General features: G+C 37.2%; 2 protein-coding genes across 2 annotated transcripts in view; both read left to right on the forward strand.

Annotated features, from left to right (window-relative positions):
- Window positions 1-25,395, forward strand: part of LOC139127419 (uncharacterized) — a 146,456-nt gene that overhangs the window by 19,290 nt on the left and 101,771 nt on the right. The window lies entirely within an intron of this gene.
- LOC139127420 (tripartite motif-containing protein 2-like) lies at window positions 1,017-24,034 on the forward strand. Its single transcript, XM_070693343.1, has 3 exons — window positions 1,017-1,151; window positions 1,395-1,808; window positions 21,480-24,034. Exons 1-3 carry the CDS (start codon window positions 1,082-1,084, stop codon window positions 22,301-22,303), a joined length of 1,308 nt encoding a protein of 435 aa, XP_070549444.1. The 5' UTR covers window positions 1,017-1,081; the 3' UTR covers window positions 22,304-24,034.

The following is a 25,395-nucleotide window of genomic DNA, read 5'->3' on the forward strand; positions in this document are numbered from 1 at the left end:
TCCGAAAGTTCTAATGTTCATTCTCACTCGTTCTTGAACCGAAGGCAACACGTTATTGCTGACATAGGGAAAATAAATGATGTCAGTTTTACGGATTCTTTACAAGACAGACTTCTAGCAATAGGGTCTTTTATATTTATTTAATTGAAGATTTAGAGTATAGCCCAATGTGTCTTATTTTAGGCGATGGTTCACAGAAAGACAACCAGGGGACTGGTTCAAGTACAAATAACGGCAGTGATGGTGATGGAAATGAAAACCATTCCAATCCTGATGACACAAATCAGCATCAAAATACACAAGGTAGATATCAATAGTAACTGTGATTTGACTCTACTCCAGATCCACCAGTGTATTTCAGGATATTAGTTCGTCTCTCACCTGTATCTCTTGATGTGCAAGGAATACAGCTCAAGACAATGCTATTGTACAAACTAACTTGGTCAAATCGCAGACGAAGAAATAGTTGTTTCAGCCCGAAGTCAACTATTCAAGTACTTATAATTCATTTTCATCCATGAATATTGCTGTTACCATTTTTGACACTACAGTAGATTGATTAATTGGTTAAAATGTCAGTTTATAGTTTAGTTTGGAAAGTAATCAAACTTGTACTATCGTTGTTACTACTATTTAATTTTAATATGCGATTTTGTCGGCTGTCTCTGCCGATGATGGCATTTCTGTCGACACTGCTGTAAAGTGCAAATACTCATCGTGCCGTCTAATTGTTTTCATTGCAAAATACATATTCATGAATTTTGGCAGGTAACATGCGTGTTCGATTGTGTGTCAGTGGTGGTGTGCCGGAGAACAACAGATCAATGATGGACATAGAGGATGATCTATTTAGACATGCAAGCACCCAGACAAATGCTGAGGATTATATGGATAGAGTTACCGGGATCCATCCCGACCTTTCCGAAGAAGGCATTGAAAACGGGAGTCTGAACTTCATCATTCGATGTGGTTCTTCAGATGCAGCTGACGCCTTGTGGAATACCTACAGCAGTGGACGGTTAGATAGAATGGCGGATGAAACTTTCTATCCATACCTATTCTGGATGATATTGGTGCCAGGATGCTGTCTTTGGAAACATTTGTAGATTATCAGGAATATTTAAAGTGTAAGGAAGAGATCACACGCAGAGGTATGTGACCGTGAATTGCATTCATGTCTTGTAAATTTTACATTTTCAATTTAATGCACATATCCTCAGGTTGACTACCTTTGCCAAATACCAACTTTGAATTCGCTGGAAAAGTTTCAAATATGCAAATCAAAGAACCCAAAATGAAAGAAAAGGTTTAATTTTGATCATTGTCATTATATCTTCACGGATCACTCATAGAATTGTTATAGGTTCTCCTATGCTTACAAATTCTTTTATTAGATATAAGCAGTCGCGTATCTTCAGAAGGTGCCAAATCACTGGAAGATTTGTGTGACGTTGAGCTGGTAAGCATAATGAATATGGAAACTGAGACGCAGAAGAAAGAGCAAAACATCAGTATCCAATGGAAGCAGATCGAAGTGAAGACAGAGACCAAGGACAAGCTACAGTCGACAGTCTTCAGTGAGAGTCAAACCTTCAGTGAAAGTGAGAAATCCTGTATGGATGAGTGGGTGACGCTGAAAAGCAGAATGCAACAATCTTCTGACAATTTGATCCTCAAAGCAGACGGGGAAAAGTTGAAACAACAAAACAAGATGCTGGGCTACGATGTGTTATCGATAAAATATATCACCAAAGGAAAGGTTGAAGAACTTGAGAAGATGAGATTATCTCACGACCGGATAATGAAAGGTTAGTGTATAATCATGTTAGAAGGAGGCGTAAATTTGCTAGATAGTATACTCATATATTTTTTCAGTACTGTCTTCATAATACATCAGAGATTATCTGTGGTAACCTCGTACTCATCCTATCAATTTTCTCTTGAATGAAGAAACTCATTCTGATGTAAGAACTACAAAAGCTACAAGTGTTTTACATGGTATTAATTGTGCAGATTTTACCAAAACTGTCCCTACTACTTTTAAGGCGATACCGAAGGATTCAAGTATGTGGGCAACCGTTGCTAAGGAAAATTTGTTAAATCCACAAAAATATGACTTTTTTGTGTATTTATGGCAAGATGCAAAACAATGGCACCAAATTCGAGCATACGCATGTTTGTTAGTCATGAAACGCGTGACGTCATAGATATGCAGATTAGCACAGCATATTTTTGAAAATATTTAGCTCCTCTAAATTTGATCAAAATCTCCTGAAATTTTACGTAGTGATACTTGACTATTTTGATCCTATTCTCGCTATACCACAAAAAAAATTAGAATTTTCTAAAATGCTTAGTCTTATGTACCTTGGTGGTGTCTATAATTTTGCCGAAATTTTCACTTGCAGTAGTGCGCATTTGGAACACTGCCAGCCTTATCAATCGCGCGCACATTGAATCCTTCGGTATCACCTAAAATGTAAACAAATCATATTATAACACACCTCATCCGCAGTCTGTGTTCTAATTCGCCAATTGATAGTCACGTGGGATGCGTTCTTTTTGTGCTGATCCACGTAAACGACGTCATCAGGCATCATTTGTCGGAACTGTTGCCTGCCAGGCATCAGTTCCGAAAAATAATGCCCGCTGACGTCAATAAAACATTGGCGCATGCGCGAACTGGAATGTAGACAAAGATGTCGTCTGCGGTCGAGCGAAACGATAGTTGAGAAATTTCTCGGTTTATCCTACTTTCTGAAGAAGAACTGAATGCTCTGATTTCCAACAAGGACTCGAAACGAACGAAAACGATAATCAAAGGTGCATTGAACATTTTGCAGAAGTATTGTGACCCTGTCGGGAAAAACTTTTTTTGCCGAACCACTTCAACATATTACATCATTCATGCGACAAGTTTTGTGTATAGTACGTTCTTATGCATGGCTACGGATGAGGTGTGTTATAAAACACATATTGACAGGCCATGCGGGCGACAGCATATACGTCTTTAACCCCTCGGGCCTGTGAGTAACCCGAAAAAAACAGACTGTTTCCCTCGGCCTACGGCCTCGGGGAAACAGTCTGTTTTTGGGGGTGACTCACAGTCCCTCCGGGTACAGACGTATGCTGTTGCCCTAATGGCCAGTCAATATGTGTATACTGTTTTCAACAAAATGACCACCGCTTTTAAGTTGGGTAGCAACTGAGTGCAACACATTTTGATTTATCTAATCAATGTTCAGTTATTATTGTAAATTACTATAACCACAGGCGCCAGAGTCATCGCCAAGTTCACGGTTAAATCACATTTATACTCAAGAAGTGTAAATCACAGAAGTCAGGTTATCATGTTGGTAGAATGAATGGAAGGGACAAATAAGGCGAGAGTGATACATACTTGGCCACCTAGATCATGTTTCACGTTGCTGACCCCTTGGCTCAATCACCCACTAATAATCCCAAAGTGAATGATTTGAACATCTTACGTAAATCAATTCAAAAAAACCCAAGACCAAGTTTCAGAGTGGTCAATCAAGGGGTATCAAAGATATTTTTAAAGGGACAAAGTCAGCCATATTTCATGAATTTTGTTTGATACGAGATACTACTTATATTGGTCGACATGTTGAAATATACTGAATGAATTGGTGACCATGTATATAGTTGACGCCTGTTTTAGACAAATTAAATGAAACCAGCGCGAAATTGAATTAATGGTCATGAACATTAATTCATTTTCATGATGGTTTCATGTATCGTGTCTTAAACCAGGGTCGAATATGCGCAATGGTCACCCATTCAATCAGTATCTTTCAACATGTCGAACAATATAGGTAGTATCTCGTATCAAACTAAATTCATGAAAAATAGCCGACCTTGTCCCTTTAAATAAATATCTAGAAAAATCCCACGATGTATACATTTCCTTACGGTTTGAACAAATTAGACCTAGGTCACCTTTTGCAACCTGCACACAAAATTTGAAACCAATCGGACAAACTGTTTTTCGGGAGATGAATTTTTGACCAACGCACGGAAAACTGCCCCCAAATACAAATTCCAGCATGATTTGAATAAGCGTTATTGATGTCCATCAATAATGGCGCGCAAATAGTAACCCCTCTTCCTCTCCACATTTCAAGCAACCACCCCCTTAAAGTTTTCAGCATTTTCAGTGAACCCCCCCCCCCTTAAATTCCTCCGACCAGCCAGGCCGTTTATAATGACGGTTCCGTTTACGTAGTGTTCCGTAAGCATTGCAACCAGGGTATCGTCGGCTGCGACGTTCAGTGCTCGCGCCATTAAGATTTATTAAATTTTTGTTCTCGAAAAAGAGCGTAACTTTGTCTGAGATAAACTTGTAGGTCTTTCCTTTGTTTGAAAACGTGTATAACTTCGCGGAAGATACGTGTTGTTTGAGATCATCAGGCATTTGCTCAGTATACCAGCGCCTTGTCCCGTTTTTATTTGCTCACGTGTTTACACACGTGGGCATATGTCGCAGCGATGTCTGTCTGTCTGTCTGTCCGTCTGTGTGTCTGTCTGTCTGTCTGTTGGTCCATTATCTCAAAAACGGCTTATCAGATCAGAATCAAATCTGGTACATATATTCAGTTAGCAAATGGCAAGAACTGATTAGTTTTTGGTGGGTCTGGCTTGCATACTTTTTGCTTATTTGCATAATTAATGATTTTAGAAAAAATGGATATATATTAAAAACGACTACATAAAATTTGATGAGATTTGCTGCAAATGTTGATCACACCAAGATATAACAGCAGTGGGAACCATTAAGGGTGACATGAAAGATAAATGCTAATTTGCATATTTAATGAACTTTCCTAACTAGGGATATATGTCTGATTTGACTTGATCAAAATTAACCAAACTTGGTATGTATATTAAAGATACTATGATTTAACATTATTGAAAGTCATTAAGCGTTTTAATTTCAGCCAATTCCCAATTTGCATATTTCATGAACTTTGTTAATTAGGAATATATATTTGAAATGACTGGACCAAAGTTGATGAAACTTGCTACATGTATTGCAGCCACTATGATACAACATTTTTGAAAGTCATTAAACATTTTTACTTCAGCCAATTCCGAATTTGCATATTTAATGAACTTTCCCAATTAGGGATATATATCTGAATTAACTTGATTGTAGTTGTTGAAACTTACTATATACATCAAAGATACTGTGATATAACATTATTGAAAGTCAAAAGACATTTTTACTTCAGCCAAAACCTAATTTTAATATTAAATGAATTTTCATAATTAGGTATATTTATCTTAATGGACTTGATCAAAATTGATGAAACTTACTATGTATATTAAAGACTCTATAATTCAATATTATTGAAAGTCATCAAGCATTTTCTCTTCAGCCAATTCCTACTTTGCATATTTAATGAACTTTCCTAATTAGAGATATATGTCTGAATTGACTTGACCAAAGTTGACAAAATTTGCTACACATATTGCAGATACCATGATACAACATTACTGACAATCACTAAGCATTTTTACTAAAGCCACTTCCTAATTTACATATTTAATTAACTTTGCTTATTGGGGATATATACCGGGATTTACTTGATCAAAGTTGGCAAAACATGCTATGTACATTGATGATTATACCAGGTACTAGATCAAAACAATATCGAAAGTCATTTCACATTTTCATGTCAGCTTATTTATAATTTGCATATCTAATGAGCTTTCACAGCTCGGCATATATGGCTTGAAGGACTTGGCCAACGGTAATTACACTTGCTATATAAAGTGGTGATACAATAAGAGCAGTAAAATTACTTTAATATTTTTATTTCAGCTAATTACATATTTGTATACTTCATGACCTTTTAGAATTAATCGGCGGTGATTATTGTTCATTATGTTGATCATAATAATTTCAATGAAGTTGCAAACATGTGGCAAAGGTTCAAATTTACACATAACTTCAATATATAATGAAACACGTGAGCATTTACAGTTCATATCTGGTTTTGTATGACAACACAATTCACAGGTGTGCTAAAATTCAGTGCACTGAATTTTGATCAAAGTAACAATGAACAATAATTTGTTAAATATGTAAATGAAGTTAGAATCTATAAATCACGCCCGCAAACTTCTTGAACACTGAGACCACAGCACAGCCTGAGTGCCTGCAAGGTTACATCAAAAGCAATTGAATAATTCTCAAGATATAGCCCACTATGCACATTCACTTACTATGTTAATGACCATTAGTTGTAGATCTTTTCATGATCCTTCTGTGTATCAAACTCCATGACATTCTGAGAAATAGATTTTGAGCTATGATAGGAACAAAACGCATACACAGTACACACACTCACATACTCAACTACAAATACACATATACATTGTGGCAACATTGGACACTATTTGGCAATGTTTCTCGTTTCTCGTTATATGTTTGTAGATTCAATACAAAGACTAAGGAGATGTTTCATAAATTTTAATTTGGATAAAAGTAAAGTAATGTCAGGATGTTACTGTTTATTGCTCTTTCATGAATGAACACAAGGAACAACAAGCATCTAGAATTGAATTATTAGCCTACAGAGGGCGCTGTTCAGTCAGCTATACGTCCAATGCATTTGTGTGTCATGGTACTATAGTATCATCAGTTACCATCTTATTATTGCTTGAATCTTACACAAAATCTCTGCAAACATTTGGAGCCTCTCAATTACATTTTAGGACCCTTGTCTGCTTTAAAAAGTATTTCTATGAGCAGAATAGTAGAGAACAGTGCAAGTTTCTGATCCTCTACATCAAACTTTCTACCATTTAATCAAGAGGGATTTTTCTGTAAAATTTAGATATACTGTAATGTTTTTATTATCTCTTGTGATTTTGAAACAATAAAACAGCGGTGTTTTCCCCCAAATTAATGTTATATTTTATCACACATTTTGAACAATCAATATCGACAATCAAGTTCATCAACTGTTAGAACAAAAATCCATCTGATAAGGTTTGATTGATGCATTCAAATCGGAAACCATTCAACATTTTATGATAAGTGAAGGATACCTCCATTATTACATGGATTGTACAAGACGACGCCACTTTGGGGTAAGCCTGGAATTTGAATTCTATGAAGACAGGCTATGTTTTCTCAATAATTTTAAATAAAGCTGTGTTGATCTTGACTGATACCAACATTGTTAAGGTAGCACACTGTTGCTCAACTGTTTTACTTGGGCATGAGCTTTTGAAGACAACAGTCTCCTTCATCAGATGAAGACTGTTGTCTTCGAAAACTCACGCACGCTACAGTAAAACAGTTGAACAACAGTGTGCTACTTTAACTAATGTTGGTGTTTTCTCAGTAATGACAACAGAGATGAGTATCCAAAACGATATAGCCAGGAAAAATATAATCAAATAATGACAATCAAACAACGAGTCCTTTAAAAACAAAATTTGACTAGTTCAATGGTCATGAACACTTTCTTTCCATAAAGCTCCTGCAGCGACAATGGGGTTCTGAACACTGTCATAAATCATGTCCAATAATAGGTGTACTTTATGATGCCACCAATCATAGTCTCATTACATTAGCAAGCTAAAGAGGGGATCAGGATAGAGTGTGGCTGTTCTGGCCATCATGTTGGCTACATGCCCTTTATCATGCGCTGTACATTTTTACAGAGAGAAAAAAAATTGACATTTTATGATTAGTCTTTCCATTTTTAATATTCTATCTGTTGGTCATTTTGGCATAAATGATGTAGACCTTTTCACAATCAGATGAAGTGAAATTTCCTTCACCACCTTGAACGGACAGCAAATGCAAATTAAAGTTGCTTCTTGTGTTGCCATGGAATCTTGGAGTAATTGACAATGTTTGGCACTGCAGTTCATCTTCTAGTCCTGTCTTTTCCATTCCTGAGTTAAACTTCAGTGTCACTGTCAAATAGTTGAGTGCATGGCTCCATCATGTGGCTGAAAATATACATTAAACTTCATCAGAACATCCCATGATGCAATGCTATGTTCACTTGAAGTGTTTTGAATATTTACAATCTTGGTGTAGTTCAATATATTGTCGACAGTGTAAAATATTAGTAGTGAAGTATACAATGAACAGTGTACCACATATATATTGACTTTATGTGAAATATCCCTATCAACAAAAAGAAAGACAAAGCTTTCACTGACACGAGCATAACATGAAGCAGTACACTATAAAGTTTACAATAGATGTCTTATAGATCCCTTACAACAAACGGAAACACAACTTCCTCTGATCTTTCTTGCTTACACACACATAAACGTGTTGATTTTCATTGTCGAAGCCCTATAGTAATTGATTGTTTAACAAAGGTGTGTGTCACAGTACCCATCTGGGTATTTTGACATCTGAGTTTTGATGTGACCTGAAATTGGTAACATTGGGAAAAATACTAATGCAAACTGTGATTTAATTGTTCTGACCTATCAAAGTTATTTTAATATAATTCCATTCACAATTAACACATGTACTATTGCATTCTCCAAATGCTGATAGCATGATTTTCTGTTAAAAGTTGTAATTTGCTGCATAGACACAGCTGAAGCCAGTGACCAGAACAGTTAATGGTAGAAAATGCATGCCAGACTGTAGAGGGCGCTCTTCTATTAGCTAGGTAAAAGATTCTGCATTCTCAATCATAACTATAGAATCTGATGATAGCAGTAGTCTTGTATGCTGACAGAGGACAATGGTGCCAACAGTGAAATAAGAGCTAGCACACAGATCTTTTGCTTTGATTTCTCCAATAAACTTATACGGTATGTTTGCAAAAAATGGAGAGCTTTTTCTTTTGATTTTGAATTTTGGTCACAGAATGAAGTATGATTTTTTCCCTTAATTATTTTGATCATTTACATTAACTCCATGGTTTTCAAAACAGTGTTTCTGTTTTTAATGTCAACCACAATTACTTACTCTACTCCTCAAAGCATGTTGATATTCACAGTATTCATGTCTACCTGTACAGGTGTAAACTACATTGTTGTAGTTGACAAGTGAATCAGTCTGGACTAGAAATCAAATGGAAACAATTACAGTGTATATTTTACATACATGCTTGTGTTGACACGCTATATAGCAGGTGTCTAACCATGATTCAGAGAGTAGAACAAGTGCAACTTTTAACATCCAAAACATAATAATGGAAAAAATACATCAAAATTTACAGCAACTGACTGCATGTTTGAGGGCAGTATACCCAAGTCAATTTTACAAGGGTTCTGTTTGGTAAACAGTCCTACTTAATGAGCAATAGACATTACTGGATCCCCTAACTAATCTACTTAATTTAGCAATAGCATAGATACTGATAGACAGTGGTACTTTCAATTTAATAAGATCTAAAAGGAGAACTAGCCTTACAGTGTAATTTAATAAAATATTTCAGTCCTGATCCCTTTTCTGATGAGAGAATTCAGTTTTGTTCTTTTTGAGCCGCAATTATCCAACAGAGGCCGATGTCATCTCTGCATTTGAAAACCAACATAAAAGGATTACACTTTCCTCACCTGGTACCAGTCCCTGAGATAGTACAAACATTCATGAAGAAATTCCCATCAAAAACCGTGTGATCTAAGGTCAAGTTGATAAATTGTGAATAATCAAATAAAACAGCCTGTCTTAGATCATAGTCAAGAATGTAAACATGTTTTCCTTCACAGACAGTTGTCCTGTTGACTATTGTTTCCTTAAAACTGCCAGTACTTCAACACAAAGTTAGTAATTGTTCTGGATAGGAATGTCAAGAATAATGGTTTATTTTTTTGCATTTTTCTCAATACACAAGGATAGCTTCTGGTATTTTTGATAGCAATGAGTAACACCAGAAATTAAACTTGGGAACCCTATAGTGGCATTGTTCCCACAATATACATGACAGCAGTAATTAACACCAGGGCAAAAGAGCTGACAGCAAGAATTGTGAAACATCAGTGATAGGACTGAAAAACACGTGTAAAATGTATCCATTATGTTTCTCAAACACCTAACTTTGTACTATGACACTATACTATGATGCCAACTGACAGGAATCATGGATGAAATCTAGATAATAGCAAAAAAGATGGCGTGTCTTTGTGAGTCATCATCCCCTGATATTGAGATGAAAGCACTTCAAATTGGAAATCGCATATAACATAGTCTCAAAGACTGTTCTGACAATGAAGTGAAGAACACTTAATTCCTAGAATGCCTCATCATCAAACACCCAGTGTTTCATAGCTAGGGGGACAACAGGGGGATTCCCACTTTGTTGGCGCCCTCTAGTAAATAGTAAAGGGGGACCAGGCCCCCCCCCCTAATGAAATGGTGCCTGTCACACCTTAAGAGATAAAAGTAGAACACATTAACTGGTGAAATCCCTCTAAATTTTCTGGTTAAGGGGGAAATCCCCCACCCCCTTTATGCCATCCTGGATAAAACACTGAACGCCTCATCAACAAACACCTCATCAACAAAGTTTGTTTGAAACACCTCATCAACAAACACCCCATCAACAAACACTCCATCAACAAACACCTCATCAACAAACACCCCATCAACAAACACCTCATCAACAAACACCCCATCAACAAACACCCCATCAACAAACACATCATCAACAAACACCCCATCAACAAACACATCATCAACAAACACATCATCAACAAACACCCCATCAACAAACAACCCATCAACAACACCTCATCAACAAACACCCCATCAACACACACCCCATCAACAAACACCTCATCAACAAACACCCGATCAACAAACACCCCATCAACAAACACCTTATCAACAAACACATCATCAACAAACACCCCATCAACAAACACCCCATCAACAAACACCCCATCAACAAACACCCCATCAACAAACACCCCATCAACAAACACCCCATCAACAAACACCTTTACAACAAACACATCATCAACAAACACCCCATCAACAAACACCTCATCAACAAACACCCCATCAACAAACACCTCATCAACAAACACCCATCAACAAACACCTTTACAACAAACACATCATCAACAAACACCCCATCAACAAACACCTCATCAACAAACACCCCATCAACAAACACCTCATCAACAAACACCCCATCAACAAACACCTTTACAACAAACACATCATCAACAAACACCCCATCAACAAACACCTCATCAACAAACACCCCATCAACAAACACCTCATCAACAAACACCCCATCAACAAACATCTCATCAACAAACATCCAATCAACAAACACCCCATCAACAAACACTTCAACAAACACCCCATCAACAAACACCCCATCAACAAACACATCATCAACAAGTCATCGTTGATGACACAGTCCCCACTTGTTAATCAGTATTTTGATTACAGATCCTCAAAGAGGATAGAGTCCTCTTCATTAGGTCTGTGATAAAAATACTTTTGAATGAATTTGCTTGATACATGTCTGAGTTATGGTTCAGGACATGAAAAAAATCGTAACAAAATGGTCGCACAGCGGCCATATTGGATCACATCACAAAACAAATTGATGTGCATAGCTATGACATTGGTCGATGTCCTTGTACCAACTTTGAATAAAATTGGTCAAAACATGCGGATATGCCTGAGAAATGGCTCTGTACATGAAAAAATCGTAATAAAATGGCCGCCTGGCGGCCATATTGGATCGTATCACAAAACAGATTGATGTGCATATGTATGACATAGGTCAATGTCCTTGTACCAACTTTGAATAAAATCGGTTGAGATATGCCTGAGTTATGGCTCTGTACATGAAAAAATCGTAATAAAATGGCTGCACAGCGGCCATTTTGGATCGTATCACATAACAAATTGCCGTGCACAGCTATGACATTTGTCAATAAGCTTGTACCAACTTTGAATAAAATCTGTTGAAACGTGCCTGAGTTATGGCTCTGTACATGAAAAAATCGTAATAAAATGGCCGCCTGGCTGCCATATTGGATCGTATCACAAAACAAATTGACATGCATATCTATGACATTGGTCAATGTCCTTGTACCAACTCTGAATAAAATCGGTCAAAACATGCCTGAGTAATGGCTCTGTACATGAAAAAAATCGTAATAAAATGGTCGCCTGGCGGCCATATTGGATCGTATCACAAAACAAATTGATGTGCATATCTATGACATTGGTCAATGTCCTTGTACCAACTCTGAATAAAATCGGTCGAAACATGCCCGAGAAATGGCTCTGTACATGAAAAAATCGTAATAAAATGGCCGCCTGGCAGCCATATTGGATCGTATCACAAAACAAATTGACGTGCATCTGTATGACATTGGTCAATGTCCTTGTACCAACTTTGAATAAAATCGGTTGGAACATGCCTGAGTTGTGGCTCTGTACATGAAAAAATCGTAATAAAATGGCGGCCTGGCGGCCATATTGGATCGTATCACAAAACAAATCGACGTGCATCTGTATGCCATATGAAGTAATCCTTGTATCAAGTTTGAATGAAATCGCTCCAGGCATCTCAGAGATATTTGCGTGAACGGACGGACGGACGGACGGACGGACGGACGGACGCACGCACGGACATGACCAAACCTATAAGTCCCCCTGGACGGTGTCCGTGGGGACTAACAAACACCCCATCAACAAACACCTCATCAACAAACACCTCATAAACAAACATCCCATCAACAAACACCCCATCAACAAACACCCCATCAACAAACACCTCATCAACAAACACCTCATCAACAAACATCTCATCAACAAACACCCCATCAACAAACACCTCATCAACAAACACCCCATCAACAAACACTTCATCAACAAACACTCCATCAACAAACACCTCATCAACAAACACTCCATCAACAAACACCTCATCAACAAACACCTCATTAACAAACACCTCATCAACAAACACCTCATTAACAAACATGTCATCAATAAACACATCATCTACGAACACTTTATCAACAAACACTTCATCAACAAATACTCCATCAACAAACACCGCCTCCATCAACAAATACCTCATCAATAAAACAAACACTTTATCATCAAACACTTTATCAACAAACACTTTATCAACAAACACTTCATCAACAAACACCCCATCAACAAACTCCTCATCAATAAACAAACACCTCATCAACAAACACCTCAAAATGTGAGGCTCTGATGAAATCTTGTTATGAAAATATATGACACATGTAACAAATGTACAAATGTATGCTATCTTCCTTCTCTTCCATTGATCATTCAAGAAAGTAGTCATTGACATTACAACAGTGTGCACATATTTCCTGAAGTGTTTGACAACAATTTTGTGAAGTGTGCTGAGAGTGACATTTGATTTTAAAGGGTAGAATGTAAGCATCATCTGGTATGATCATGATGTTTTTCCATTTCAATTCTATTGCTACAATGTATTCACTGTCACTCTCAGAAACTGAACAGAATGCTTTCCTGATCTTTTCTAGCGTAAACTAGTAGATTGGCACGAAACTAACATTGTTGACAGGGTAATAATGAGAACCATTTTATAAAGTTCTGAGTGTTCATGAAAACTGCACATTTGAAATACTCAAAAGTGGCTACAGAATGACTCAACAGTATTTTAGTTTTTATATTAAAAAGTTTCTGTGTCAGGAGGGGGATAACCATTCTATTCAGTGTATGTAATACGTAATTTTTGCCCTCCGTGCATTATGCAGCATTGAAGATGAGTATCATTTCTTTTTCGATTGTCCTCTTTATGTAGAACTCAGAAATCAATATATTCCAAGTATTTTTACAGAGAAGCCACTTTCACTATTTAAATTTATTAGATTTATGAACACTATAGTTGTTATAAGGAATTGTGTGAGATACTTGTTCTATGCTTTCGAAAAAAGAACATTATTTCTACAAGATTTATCATTGTATTCCATTTTATAGACTGTAAATCTGCAGTATCAATTCATAGATGTACAGTACCTTTGACCCTCTACTTGTTTGCTAAGTATTGATTTGCATGTTTTATTATGTCTTATTCATTGAACAGTAGGTAATGAGTCCAAATTGACTTCTATTGCAATCACTGTTTCCTCCAACGTTAATCTTGCTGCAGTACAGGTTGCTTCCATTCTCATTTCAACTTTCCAGATTCCTGACACAGGCCATCTTTTGTGCCTCTATAGTTACATGTCAACTTTGAGATGCTGCACATTTCTTTCTCAATTTTTTTTTGTCATGTCATGTACATAAATCATCTAACAAAGAATAGTAAAAACTTGGCATGCAATTTTGCAAAAAATCAAGATTCCTCTGAGGGGGGGGGGGGGGGGGGGGGGAGTAACAAATGCCACAAATGGCAGGTTGAAAAAAATAATGACAGGTGAAGCAGGGAGAGAAAATTATACTCCCCAATCAATCTTCCAGAATCAAACCTCCCTCAAAGGATATGAAACAGTCAAGCTCTTATTTATTTTTAGATAAACTATTTCATTACAATTATCTTGTTCACATTGGCAACCCAACTGAAATTTGGGCCGTCGCAAAATAATTGTCCTTTTGGCATTAAATTTGGTCCGTGTCCACACTTACCGGTACCAGAATTAGGGCCGACGTAACTTTACCTTCCTTTGTGACCTCTGACCTGTCAAAGTTCAAAATGGCGCATTTGAATATGGCACGCTGTTTCTACTGTTCATGATTTTCCTGTGTTTTTACGCACAAGAAGGGCAAATATGACTACCACTCACCCTTTTAATCATCGGAGAGATCTTCACCATTTATTGGATGAGCATATGGTATATATAAGACCGCGGTGGAGAAATAACCAGTGCGCGGCATTTTTGACATGCCTCTCTAGTCTATTACGTGCACTGTGGAATCGAATGACATGGTCTCGTTTGCGGAACAAAGGTTGGTGGGAAGTTCAGCGTACATGGGATGATATAAAATGTAAAGACTGGATTGAAAACTTTCGATAGGTGTAAACTTTAGTTTCAAACGTCGTTTGTTTTGTGCGAATAGTGTGACTAGTTCAACTTCGATCCATAGCGGAGGCCTGGTCAACTGGGACCAGGGCCGACGTAACGTGTCCACACTGGCGATTTGCGTCGAACCAAATTTTGCGTCGGCCCTGAGTCGGCCCTGAACCCCCCCTTCTAACCGGGACCAAACTGAGTCGGCCCAGGGCCGACTCAGCGTGTCCACATTGGTTTTTTACGTCGGCCCCGGCCCTGGTCGGGACCTGGGCCGACGCAAAGTCGTCAGTCTGAACGTACCAAATAACATCAGAAAAAATTCAGCTGCTGAAATAATCACATGCACACACAGAGGAAATTTTTGCAAGTCACCTCAGTTCCTGCTAGTTTATACTGAACTCTAGTTTGCTAGAAGACTGAGTACAAAATGTTACATTGACTTTCCAAGCCAGTGACAACATGACTCCTGCATACAACAATTATAGTGATCTGCTCTAGTCTGACTGTCATTCTGTGAATTCTTCAAGTAAGAAATACCATCAACTTACACCACCAACACATCAAATAGGGTGTAAGTGTCTTTCATATACACCTAAACTATGCAACTCACAGCCACTGAATATCAGAAAGTCCATCAGCTATTGTAATAACTTTTCCCTCCATCATTATTCTTTAAGCCAGTACATGTTGTTTCTATACTCATTTCCAACTTTCCAGCATTCTCCGGTATACATTCATGCTTTGTGTCTGTAAATACATTATCAGCTTTGTGCTGTTGTAAATTTCATTCCAAATTCACATTTGTCATGTTGCGTAATCATCTAAACACAAAGAATAGGGAACATTGGCATGCATATGTGAACAAAATAAAGATTCCTCTGAGGGGGAATGAAGAAAATATCAGAATTAGCAGGATGAAAAGAAATATCAGATAAAGCAGTGTGGACAAGTAGTGCTCTCACAGTCTTAGCCAATCCATGATCTTTCAGAACCCCACACCCAGGACATGACATGGTCCATCTTCAATTCATAACAATGAGATCAGAATTCAGCTGCTAGAATAATCACACAGACAGAGGAACTGTTTTCCAATCACCTCGGTTCAAGCTCTTTTACATTGACTGACAGTCTGCAAGACAACTGAGTATAAAATGTATATATTGACTTTCAAAATACGGTAAACCCAACATATCAGTCAAATCTCAAAATGTATGCAGAGATCTACACAGTACTGTAGAAATGCATACATAGACCAAATCATCTAGGTTTGATCAAAAATCCTTTTATATCAATATCAAAGGAACTGCAGTGTTTGATCAAAAATCCTTTCATATCAATATCAAAGGAACTGCAGTGTTTGATTAAAAATCCTATCAATATCAAAGGAACTGCAGTGTTGGATCAAAAATCCTATCAATATCAAAGGAACTGCAGTGTTGGATCAAAAATCCTATCAATATCAAAGGAACTGCAGTGTTTGATCAAAAATCCTATCAATATCAAAGGAACTGCAGTGTTTGATCAAAAATCCTATCAATATCAAAGGAACTGCAGTGTTTGATCAAAACTCCTATCAATATCAAAGGAACTGCAGTGTTGGATCAAAAATCCTATCAATATCAAAGGAACTGCAGTGTTTGATCAAAACTCCTATCAATATCAAAGGAACTGCAGTGTTGGATCAAAAATCCTATCAATATCAAAGGACTGCAGTGTTTGATCAAAAATCCTATCAATATCAAAGGAACTGCAGTGTTTGATCAAAAACTCCTATCAATATCAAAGGAACTGCAGTGTTGGATCAAAAATCCTATCAATATCAAAGGAACTGCAGTGTTTGATCAAAAATCCTATCAATATCAAGGAACTGCAGTGTTGGATCAAAAATCCTATCAATATCAAAGGAACTGCAGTGTTGGATCAAAAATCCTATCAATATCAAAGGAACTGCAGTGTTGGATCAAAATCCTATCAATATCAAAGGAACTGCAGTGTTGATCAAAAATCCTATCAATATCAAAGGAACTGCAGTGTTTGATCAAAAATCCTATCAATATCAAAGGAACTGCAGTGTTTGATCAAAAATCCTATCAATATCAAAGGAACTGCAGTGTTGGATCAAAAATCCTATCAATATCAAAGGAACTGCAGTGTTGGATCAAAAATCCTATCAATATCAAGGGAACTGCAAATGCAATGTTTGATTAAAAATGTTCATCAATTATTGAATTTACATACGGTAAGATTTTGTTTACTTACCGGTATAAGGAAATCAAAAATTCATCTTTTCAATTTCCAATGAAGAGCCCAATGTTTCAAATTTGGTCAAAATCAGTCTAGAAGATAATACTGTCAATATTTGTTTATGAGATTCACTGACCCTAATAGTAAAAGTCTCCTTGACCGTCTGTCTAAACTAACGAGAAATGTTGTAAAACTGTAAAAATGTGAGTTCAGATGAATGTGCTAGATCACCTGGAAGTCCGGGAAGAATACTAGCTGTCTTATTATTTTCATTAGAATAATATCTGACGAATGAGACACAAAGTTTAAATCTCTGGTTCTGTAATAATATCTCATAATAGGTGTGAACAAGATCCATTCAGATATTATTGTATTCCCTTTAGGGCTATCCTTGTCAAATAGATAATTTGCCTCATAAATTATTTGATGTAAAATAGTTTGATAGATGTAAGTCACAATCAAGTTTTTTAAGTCTTATGAAAACCTAATCAATACTCCAGCACAAGTAAGTAAAATGGTTAAAGACATTTTGTAACAAAAAATTTGGTTAGGATAATTCTAACAAAATTCAAAGTTTGTCTCATGATACTTTGTGAAACCCAGACTAAAGTTCATTATAAACTCAATCTGTAATAATATATATAACTATTCCAATGGCTAACTCCATATAGAGATCGAAGTATAACATGTTATACAATAAAACTAAGAATTTTTGAGGAAAAGGAGTTTTATCTATGCTTTTTAAAACAATTGCAGGAAATCCCATAAATTAATTGTTTGTTGATCATGATTTCAAAACATTTCAAGGTCTTTCTAGAGATATATTTGAACTATGAGTTTGATCAATAACTATTTTTGACAGTTATGTCATAAGATGATTTAAAAAGAATTAAAACACTGATTGGAAAGCGTCATAACAATATGCATTTCTCAATGAATATTAATTATTTCAAATTTGGTAAAAATCCATCCAAGATGAAGGGGTTGTATCCTCTTTTGTAGTTCTCTGAATCTAAAAATGAATTAATTAAATAATTATTAAAATAATTTGAACAAATTACACCTTTTGCATAACACTTCAGGGTTTTACATGACGCGCATTTCTGCGTCCTTTACGCATAAAACCGGACGCAGGACCCCTCAAAAACTAAACCACGCGTCCCTTGGGACGCAGCAATATCTGTTGCTGGTGTACACCTTGCGAAGCTGCTGAACACGTAAAACACATCCCAGTAAACCTTACCGACCCCGTACTTTAATGGAATGCTCCATAGTGCATTGGCCTCCACTGTTTCATAACCAATGGTAACCGCGGAAACAAATTCTATTGCTGTAAAAAGTGACTTTCAAAATGTAAACTGATTCTTAATTGGTCGATTTCTTGTCTGTGTCGATTAACACATATTTATGCATCATGGCGGGTCGTGTCAAACAGGCCGATCTGCGAAGGTTTTTCGGCGGCCGCAGCAACCAGCACCATGCAGGTTTGGTCGAGGCCGAAACGGCAGCTACGCCATGCGATACTGATACATCAGGTCCCCCGACCAAGTCAGCAAAATTACGAACATTCAACAGAAGTTGACTCAATAGATTTACTATAAATGGCTTCGATATTCTGAAGAGCGAAACGTCATGGAATGCGGTGTATGTTTGAAAGCGAATGTTACATGCCCGTTCATGGAAGGTTTTTGTAATTTTCAACATTCAACTCTCACTCGTCATCAGGACTCGAAAAGTCGTCTCACAAGTGTTAAAATCCTAAGCATGAGGACCGGCAGTTGCAGGGTAAGAGCACAGTTACGAGTGGAGTGATACGTAGCGGTAAGAGTAACGAACTCGAGGCGTACGCTGCACAATTACGTACTGTTTACCTGATCGCTAAACGTGACCTTCCATGCCATGTATTCACTGACATCATTCATCTGCAGAATCTGAACGGCTTAGACATTGAATATTGTAAACGTCCTCAGATAGTTATGGAGTTTGAAGAGTGTATTCAACGTGCGATCGAGAAGTCCCTGATTGATAGCATACATGCAAGTGACGTCATCGGTATAATGTTGGATGAGACTGTGTTGTGACATTTCATTCATAAGAAACTTGCAATATATGTTCGATATATTCAGAATGGCGAGGCGAATTTTTCTTTCCTCTGTAACCAGCAAATTACAGATGCCAATGCTGCAGAGATTGAAAACGCCTTGATTGAATTTTTGACTAGGAAAGAAATCTGTGACGCAGCCGTGGACAAAATATATGGACTAGGAACAGACGGGGCGGCCGTAATGACCGGCCGTTTGAACGGGTTGGGTGCAATTTTAAAAGCCAGAAATCCCAACCTTGTTCAAGTGCATTGTGTTGCACATTGATTGAATCTTGCTGCTTCCCAAGCAGGCAGAGATATTGAATATTGCAAAGAATATAATATAATCCATTCATTGTATAAATACTTCATTGAATCTAGTGTGAGATATGACAAACTTAGGAAAATTCAAACTCTGTTGAATGGGAAAACAAAACAAATTACTGAGGCTACATCTGTTCGCTGGCTGTCGGTCGAATCAGCTGTCAAGATGGTTTTCATCAGTTTTGAGCCAATTGCCTTGGCACTTGCAAGTGACAAAAAAGGGGGAAAGGCTGATGAGCTGTTGAAATTTATCTCTAATTCATTGTGTCTGCTATTCACTGCCTTATTGATTGATGTTCTTACTGTCATTGGAATTTTGAGCCTTACATTTCAGAAAGATTCTGTCACCTCTTATATCAAAAAAAGTGTTCAGTCTACTAGGGACACATTGAATAGAATGACTAATGATTCACACACTGTCAGAGACGTCTTTAATGATTTGGGTGATGTTCCTGGCAATGGTCAGAAAAACACATACAAAAACATTCAAAATACTGACAATCAGCCACTCAGACAGAGGTTCTGTGATGCAAGAGAAAATTATATCAACAAACTGCTGCAGAATTTAGATAGCAGATTTCCAGATGATGAGATGAATATTCTGGAGTGTTTTGATGTGATTCTCAACCCACACAGATATCCTGAAAATGTGGCTAACCTACCTGACTATGGGGTCAACCAGCTTGATCAACTGTTGATTCATTATAACAATACACCAGGTATTGATGCTGATAGAGCTAGGGCACACTTCCTTGTTTACAAACACTTCACAAGATCTCATAGGGAGGCACTGAATTTTGATATGTATATCAAGCTGTTGCTAACTGATTTTACAGAGGAGTATCCTGATTTTGCCATCCTAGCTAAAATTGCTCTTGTCATACCAGTGTCCTCTGCCCCATGTGAAAGGGGCTTTTCAGTACAAAATGCCATCAAACAGAGGGCACGAAATAGACTCAATTCTCAAAGGCTAATAATAGACTAATGTTCATCAAACTGGTTGGCCCTATCATAGATGATTTTGACTTCATGAACACTGCTAGGTTATTTGCTGAATGAGCTGCTGGCAGAGTGTGAACTCAAACCTTCTGGACTTGCTGGGTAAATGCCATTTCAGAGTATGAAATTACTTACCTTCTTGTCAATTTGCCAAATTTGAATACTTGTTCAAATTTCACAACGTTGTGAACTTGTCATTAAACTTATGAGATAATTTCAATCATGAATAGTGTTCTTTAAATTGATCAATGAGGGCCCTCAGCATGAACTAGAATTTTCATGTAGGAATTATTTTAAGAAATATGCAACTATTTGCTGTGTGTTTTAATACTAATTGAACACAGTGAAGACCATGGCATTGATAAACTATAAAACATTTTTGTGAAATAAATTGGGACCCCCATATTTTGATGTAGGACTCCCATTTTCTAACACCAGGAGTCCCAGGGACTCTCAAAAGTTAAAAGTGATGTAAAACCCTGACACTTCACAAAAGCAGCAAGAATTTTATTAGGATCTACTAATTCAAATTTGGTCAAAATGGAGCCAAAAATAAATGTCAAATCGTCAACTGTAGCACTACATTCACTTTTTCTGTCAAAAGCAGTGATATTGGCATTATTTTTCTCAAAAAAGAATGAAAATATGGTTTTCCACCATGTTGCCATGGTAACGGTGGTCTAATGGACTAGTTTCTGATGTGTTTGTCGATTTCTGTTGTTGCTATGGTAACACTTTTAGGTCAATGTCATGTTTTGATTACAAAAAATAGCTTTTGTGAAGGTAGTCTGCTGTGACGACCTTTGACCTACATTTGTAATGGCAGGTATTGTTCCCAAAGACACAGTCAGAAGATTGTCAAGGGAAGGCAAGGGACCAGGAGAAGTCTGGTATCCATTGGGATTGACAATAAACCACAATGGACAAGTAGTTGTCAGTGACAATGGAGTTGAAGACGATGACAAATATGATGACCAGCCTGGCAGTGTGAAGACAGTAACAGCAGACACTGCACAGATCACATCAACAATCACTTTTCATGGCTTGCCAAATATTTTCAGACCAAGAGATGTGAAAATGTCTAAAAACAATTTGTATTACATTGCCGACGATGGCAACAAATGCATTCTTGTGTGCGATGCAAAGAGTAGATTGAAACAAATAATAGATATTAGTGAAGTGAGTTATCCTCAGATATGTCTTGGTCCAGACAACACTGTTTTTGTAGCAGACTACAATGGCCGTGTGATAAAATACAGCAAGGCTGGTGAAATGATTTCAAGTAAACAACTCAGTAAACCCTACGATCTGACCATGAATAGCAAATATCAACTCATAGTGTCATGTGAAGATGAACATTGTATCTATGTTTTGGACAGTAATCTCAACACATTGCACACATTTGGACATGAACACTTAGTAAGTCCAGGTGGAGTCAGTGTTGATGCAATTGGAGAAAATATTTATGTAGCAGATGAGAATAAAGTAAAGATCTTTAGTGCACAGGGTGAATACCTGACAGATGTAACTGTAGATAGAGAGCCTGTGTACATTGCAGTGTTTGCAGACGGTAGAATAGTTTATACAGTCAGTGATGACAGTGATGTCAGTGATGTCAGTGATTTCACTGTGCGTGTAATTTACACGTAAGAAATATGAGAAGACAGTTTATGCAAGTATTGCAGCAAATACAACTCTACAACACAACAACACCATCCAAAGTGAAAATTCCTCTTTTTTCACCAAAACTCTCAATATTTCACAGCCAAGTTTGGGCTAGAATTTTACGTTAGGACGTAAAGAAGAGACTCCAAGTGAAATTGAAGTCATTGGTTGAAATTTTGTATTTTTTTAAAGAGTAATTTTTTGTACAACTGTCAAGAAATTGTATTCTGGTTTGTTGAAGAGCAATTGTAATGAATGCAAGAATACAAATATTCTCATTTTTCTGAGAATTGTTGATATTTTCCCTGCCATGTTTGGGTTAGAATTTTACGTCTTGATGTAATTGATCTGGGAAAGTGGAAATTTTAATGATCAGTTGAAGTTTTATATTTGTTTAAAAGAATATTTTTTGAAAATTGATGAAGGTATTGTTTGTATTCAATGGTTTGAGATGATTGCATTGCAAAATGTAAACATTATCATGGTTTTTCTTGGAAATGCTTGAAATTTTCCATGGCATGTTAGGGTTAGAATTTCACGTCAGAATGTAATAAAGCTGAGAAAGTGAAAATCAAAGCGATCGGTTGAAATTTTCATATTTTTTACAAGTTGTGTTTTGATAACTTTATACATGATTACAGCGTGTTCATTTTTAGCCGGATGCCGGCCAAATTGACCGGCTACTTTCGTATTTTGGCCGGCTACTTTTCAACACTGTTTCGCTCTCTGGCCCGGAAATTCTGGTTTTGATAACAATAATTAGATTTTTTGGTGGTCTTGCAAGCCGCAGATAATATTTCAGAAGTGCCGATGTGGCTATATGTAGTCTAGCAATTTACGCAGTGAACTTGTTGCTATCACTGTGGTACCGCGATCAGCGAACGTGTTGTACTGTACACCGTGACTGGGAATCGCTCTCGAGGTCAACCTCGCTCGCCCGATCACAGCCCGAATTATTCCGACGTTCACATCGGGTATAGCCGAAAATTGGACTAACATACAATTACGTTATGCCCGCGAATAGCCGACCATTTCCGAATGAAGCCGACTTTTGTTTCGCTCAAACGCGGAAGAGAAAGTCGACGCTCGAGAGCTTTGGTTTTCTGTGTAAGAGTAGGGCCTAGTCTGATGGGTTTGGTAGGTTTTTGATCAAATCTAAAGCGACCACAAGTTACTGAGTCTCATTTTTCATACTTTCGAAACGCCACGTCAATCTATCCATGGTCGATCACGATGTCAACTCAAGTCGATCGACATCGCGTTTTGTGGAGGGGCCGTGGTTGTGTGCATCGCGGAAGAGAAAGTCGACGCTCGAAAACTTTGATTTTCTGACTTTGTCTGTTGGTTTTGGGAGGTTTAGATCAAATCTAAATAAACAAAAAAATACTTGGTCTCACTTTTCGTACTTTTGAAAAGCTACGCCGATCACAGTGTCAAATTTCAGGTCGACCGATATCGCGTTGTGTGTACTGACTACCGGTGCTTTGTACACACACGGTGTAGTACAGGCTGGCGTTCAGTGTCGTTAGTTTGAGGTTTTATCAAACATGAACACTGAAATTTAGCTCTCTTTTTCAATTATATTCAACATCAGCAAAAAATCAATAATCAGCTCGCGGATTCGTTTTATTGTGAAATTAGTACAGTGAATTAAAATCACTGAAAATTGTGTTCCTATAATTCATTGAATTGAATAAACTCTTTGATTTTACTGTATCTTCAATCAAGTTTATTTAAATCAGTAAAACACTTTGGTAGCCAGGCTGGTCAGGATTCTAGCGGATCGTTTTCTGGGTTGTGAAAACCCCTATTCTATGATGTATTTCAAAATGTTTGTTCAAGTCATGAGCTAAACATAATTCTACACAACAGTCTGGTGAAATTTTGCTATTATCCATGTCAACTGAATGCAGTTGACAGGCCCGAGTGACATCCACTTAATTTTTCTGACTTTTTTAAACTTTATCCCTTGAAAACATGTTGTAATTGGCAATGATAATGATATTCTGTATTCTGAAATGGTCTTAAATACTGTACAAGATGCATAAAATTACTCCAAAATGTCTTCAAAATTTAAAAATTTCTTGCCACACACAGGGACATGGACCCCGTCCCTGAAACCCTCTCCCCTTTGTGTATGTTGAAATAGCCTTCTATACACTTGTATAAGAATGCATGAAATTGCTCAGAAATGTCTTCAAATTAAAAATAATCCTTAACACTCTCATGCTGAAATGGTCTTTCCGTACAGTACAATAATGCATGAAATTACTCCAAAATGCCTTCAAATTTTAAAAATTTCTTGCACACAGGAAACCCTCCCCCTGTGTGTATGTTGGAATAGCCTTTTATACACTGTATAAGAATGCATGAAATTGCTCAGAACTGTCTCCCCCGCCCGCCCAGGGATTCTGGTTGCACACAGAAGCTAACCGCCTACTTTTCTGAATTTTCCGCCTACTTCAAAAATTTTTGAGAACCCTGCATGATTGCATTGACAGTTGTATTCATTGAAACCATTGATCAATGCATCGCTGTCAAATCTTGTCATATTTGCTGCAAATCAATAGATACAATGTTCAAACTTTACCTGTAGGTCGGCCGAGGTCCAAAGCACTTGTGATTTCTTACATTCCACTCCGATCACTCAAAAAAAGGTCAGAATTTCACGATTTTACACGGAAACACGGTCCATTCAGTCTGCTACTAATCTAAGACACACTGTTGATGTTGTATACGTCCGCAGGTTGACCTCATCACTATGCTGAAAAAAATAGTGCGTAAGAGATTGCTTCCGTTATTTTGTTAGTGTGACATTTGAAGATTTTACTGATATCATAAAGCACGCTTTTATGCTTGATCTTATTTTTCGTACCTTTGTACAACGATATAGCATAAAAATCTTCCTTGTAAACAGCAGATGAAGTATGTATACCGAACAAGACTAAATATCAATCCACTGTAGGGGCCGTTGATAATGTACAACACACATTACGGACAACCCTCCAAATGTTTGGCCGTAAGCCTTTACCAATCTTCCCTAAGCTATAATTTGAAGGTGAAAACTTGAACTAGGA

Source organism: Ptychodera flava, unplaced genomic scaffold (assembly GCF_041260155.1).
Source record: "Ptychodera flava strain L36383 unplaced genomic scaffold, AS_Pfla_20210202 Scaffold_31__1_contigs__length_3010019_pilon, whole genome shotgun sequence".
Classification (NCBI taxonomy): Eukaryota; Metazoa; Hemichordata; class Enteropneusta; family Ptychoderidae; genus Ptychodera; species Ptychodera flava.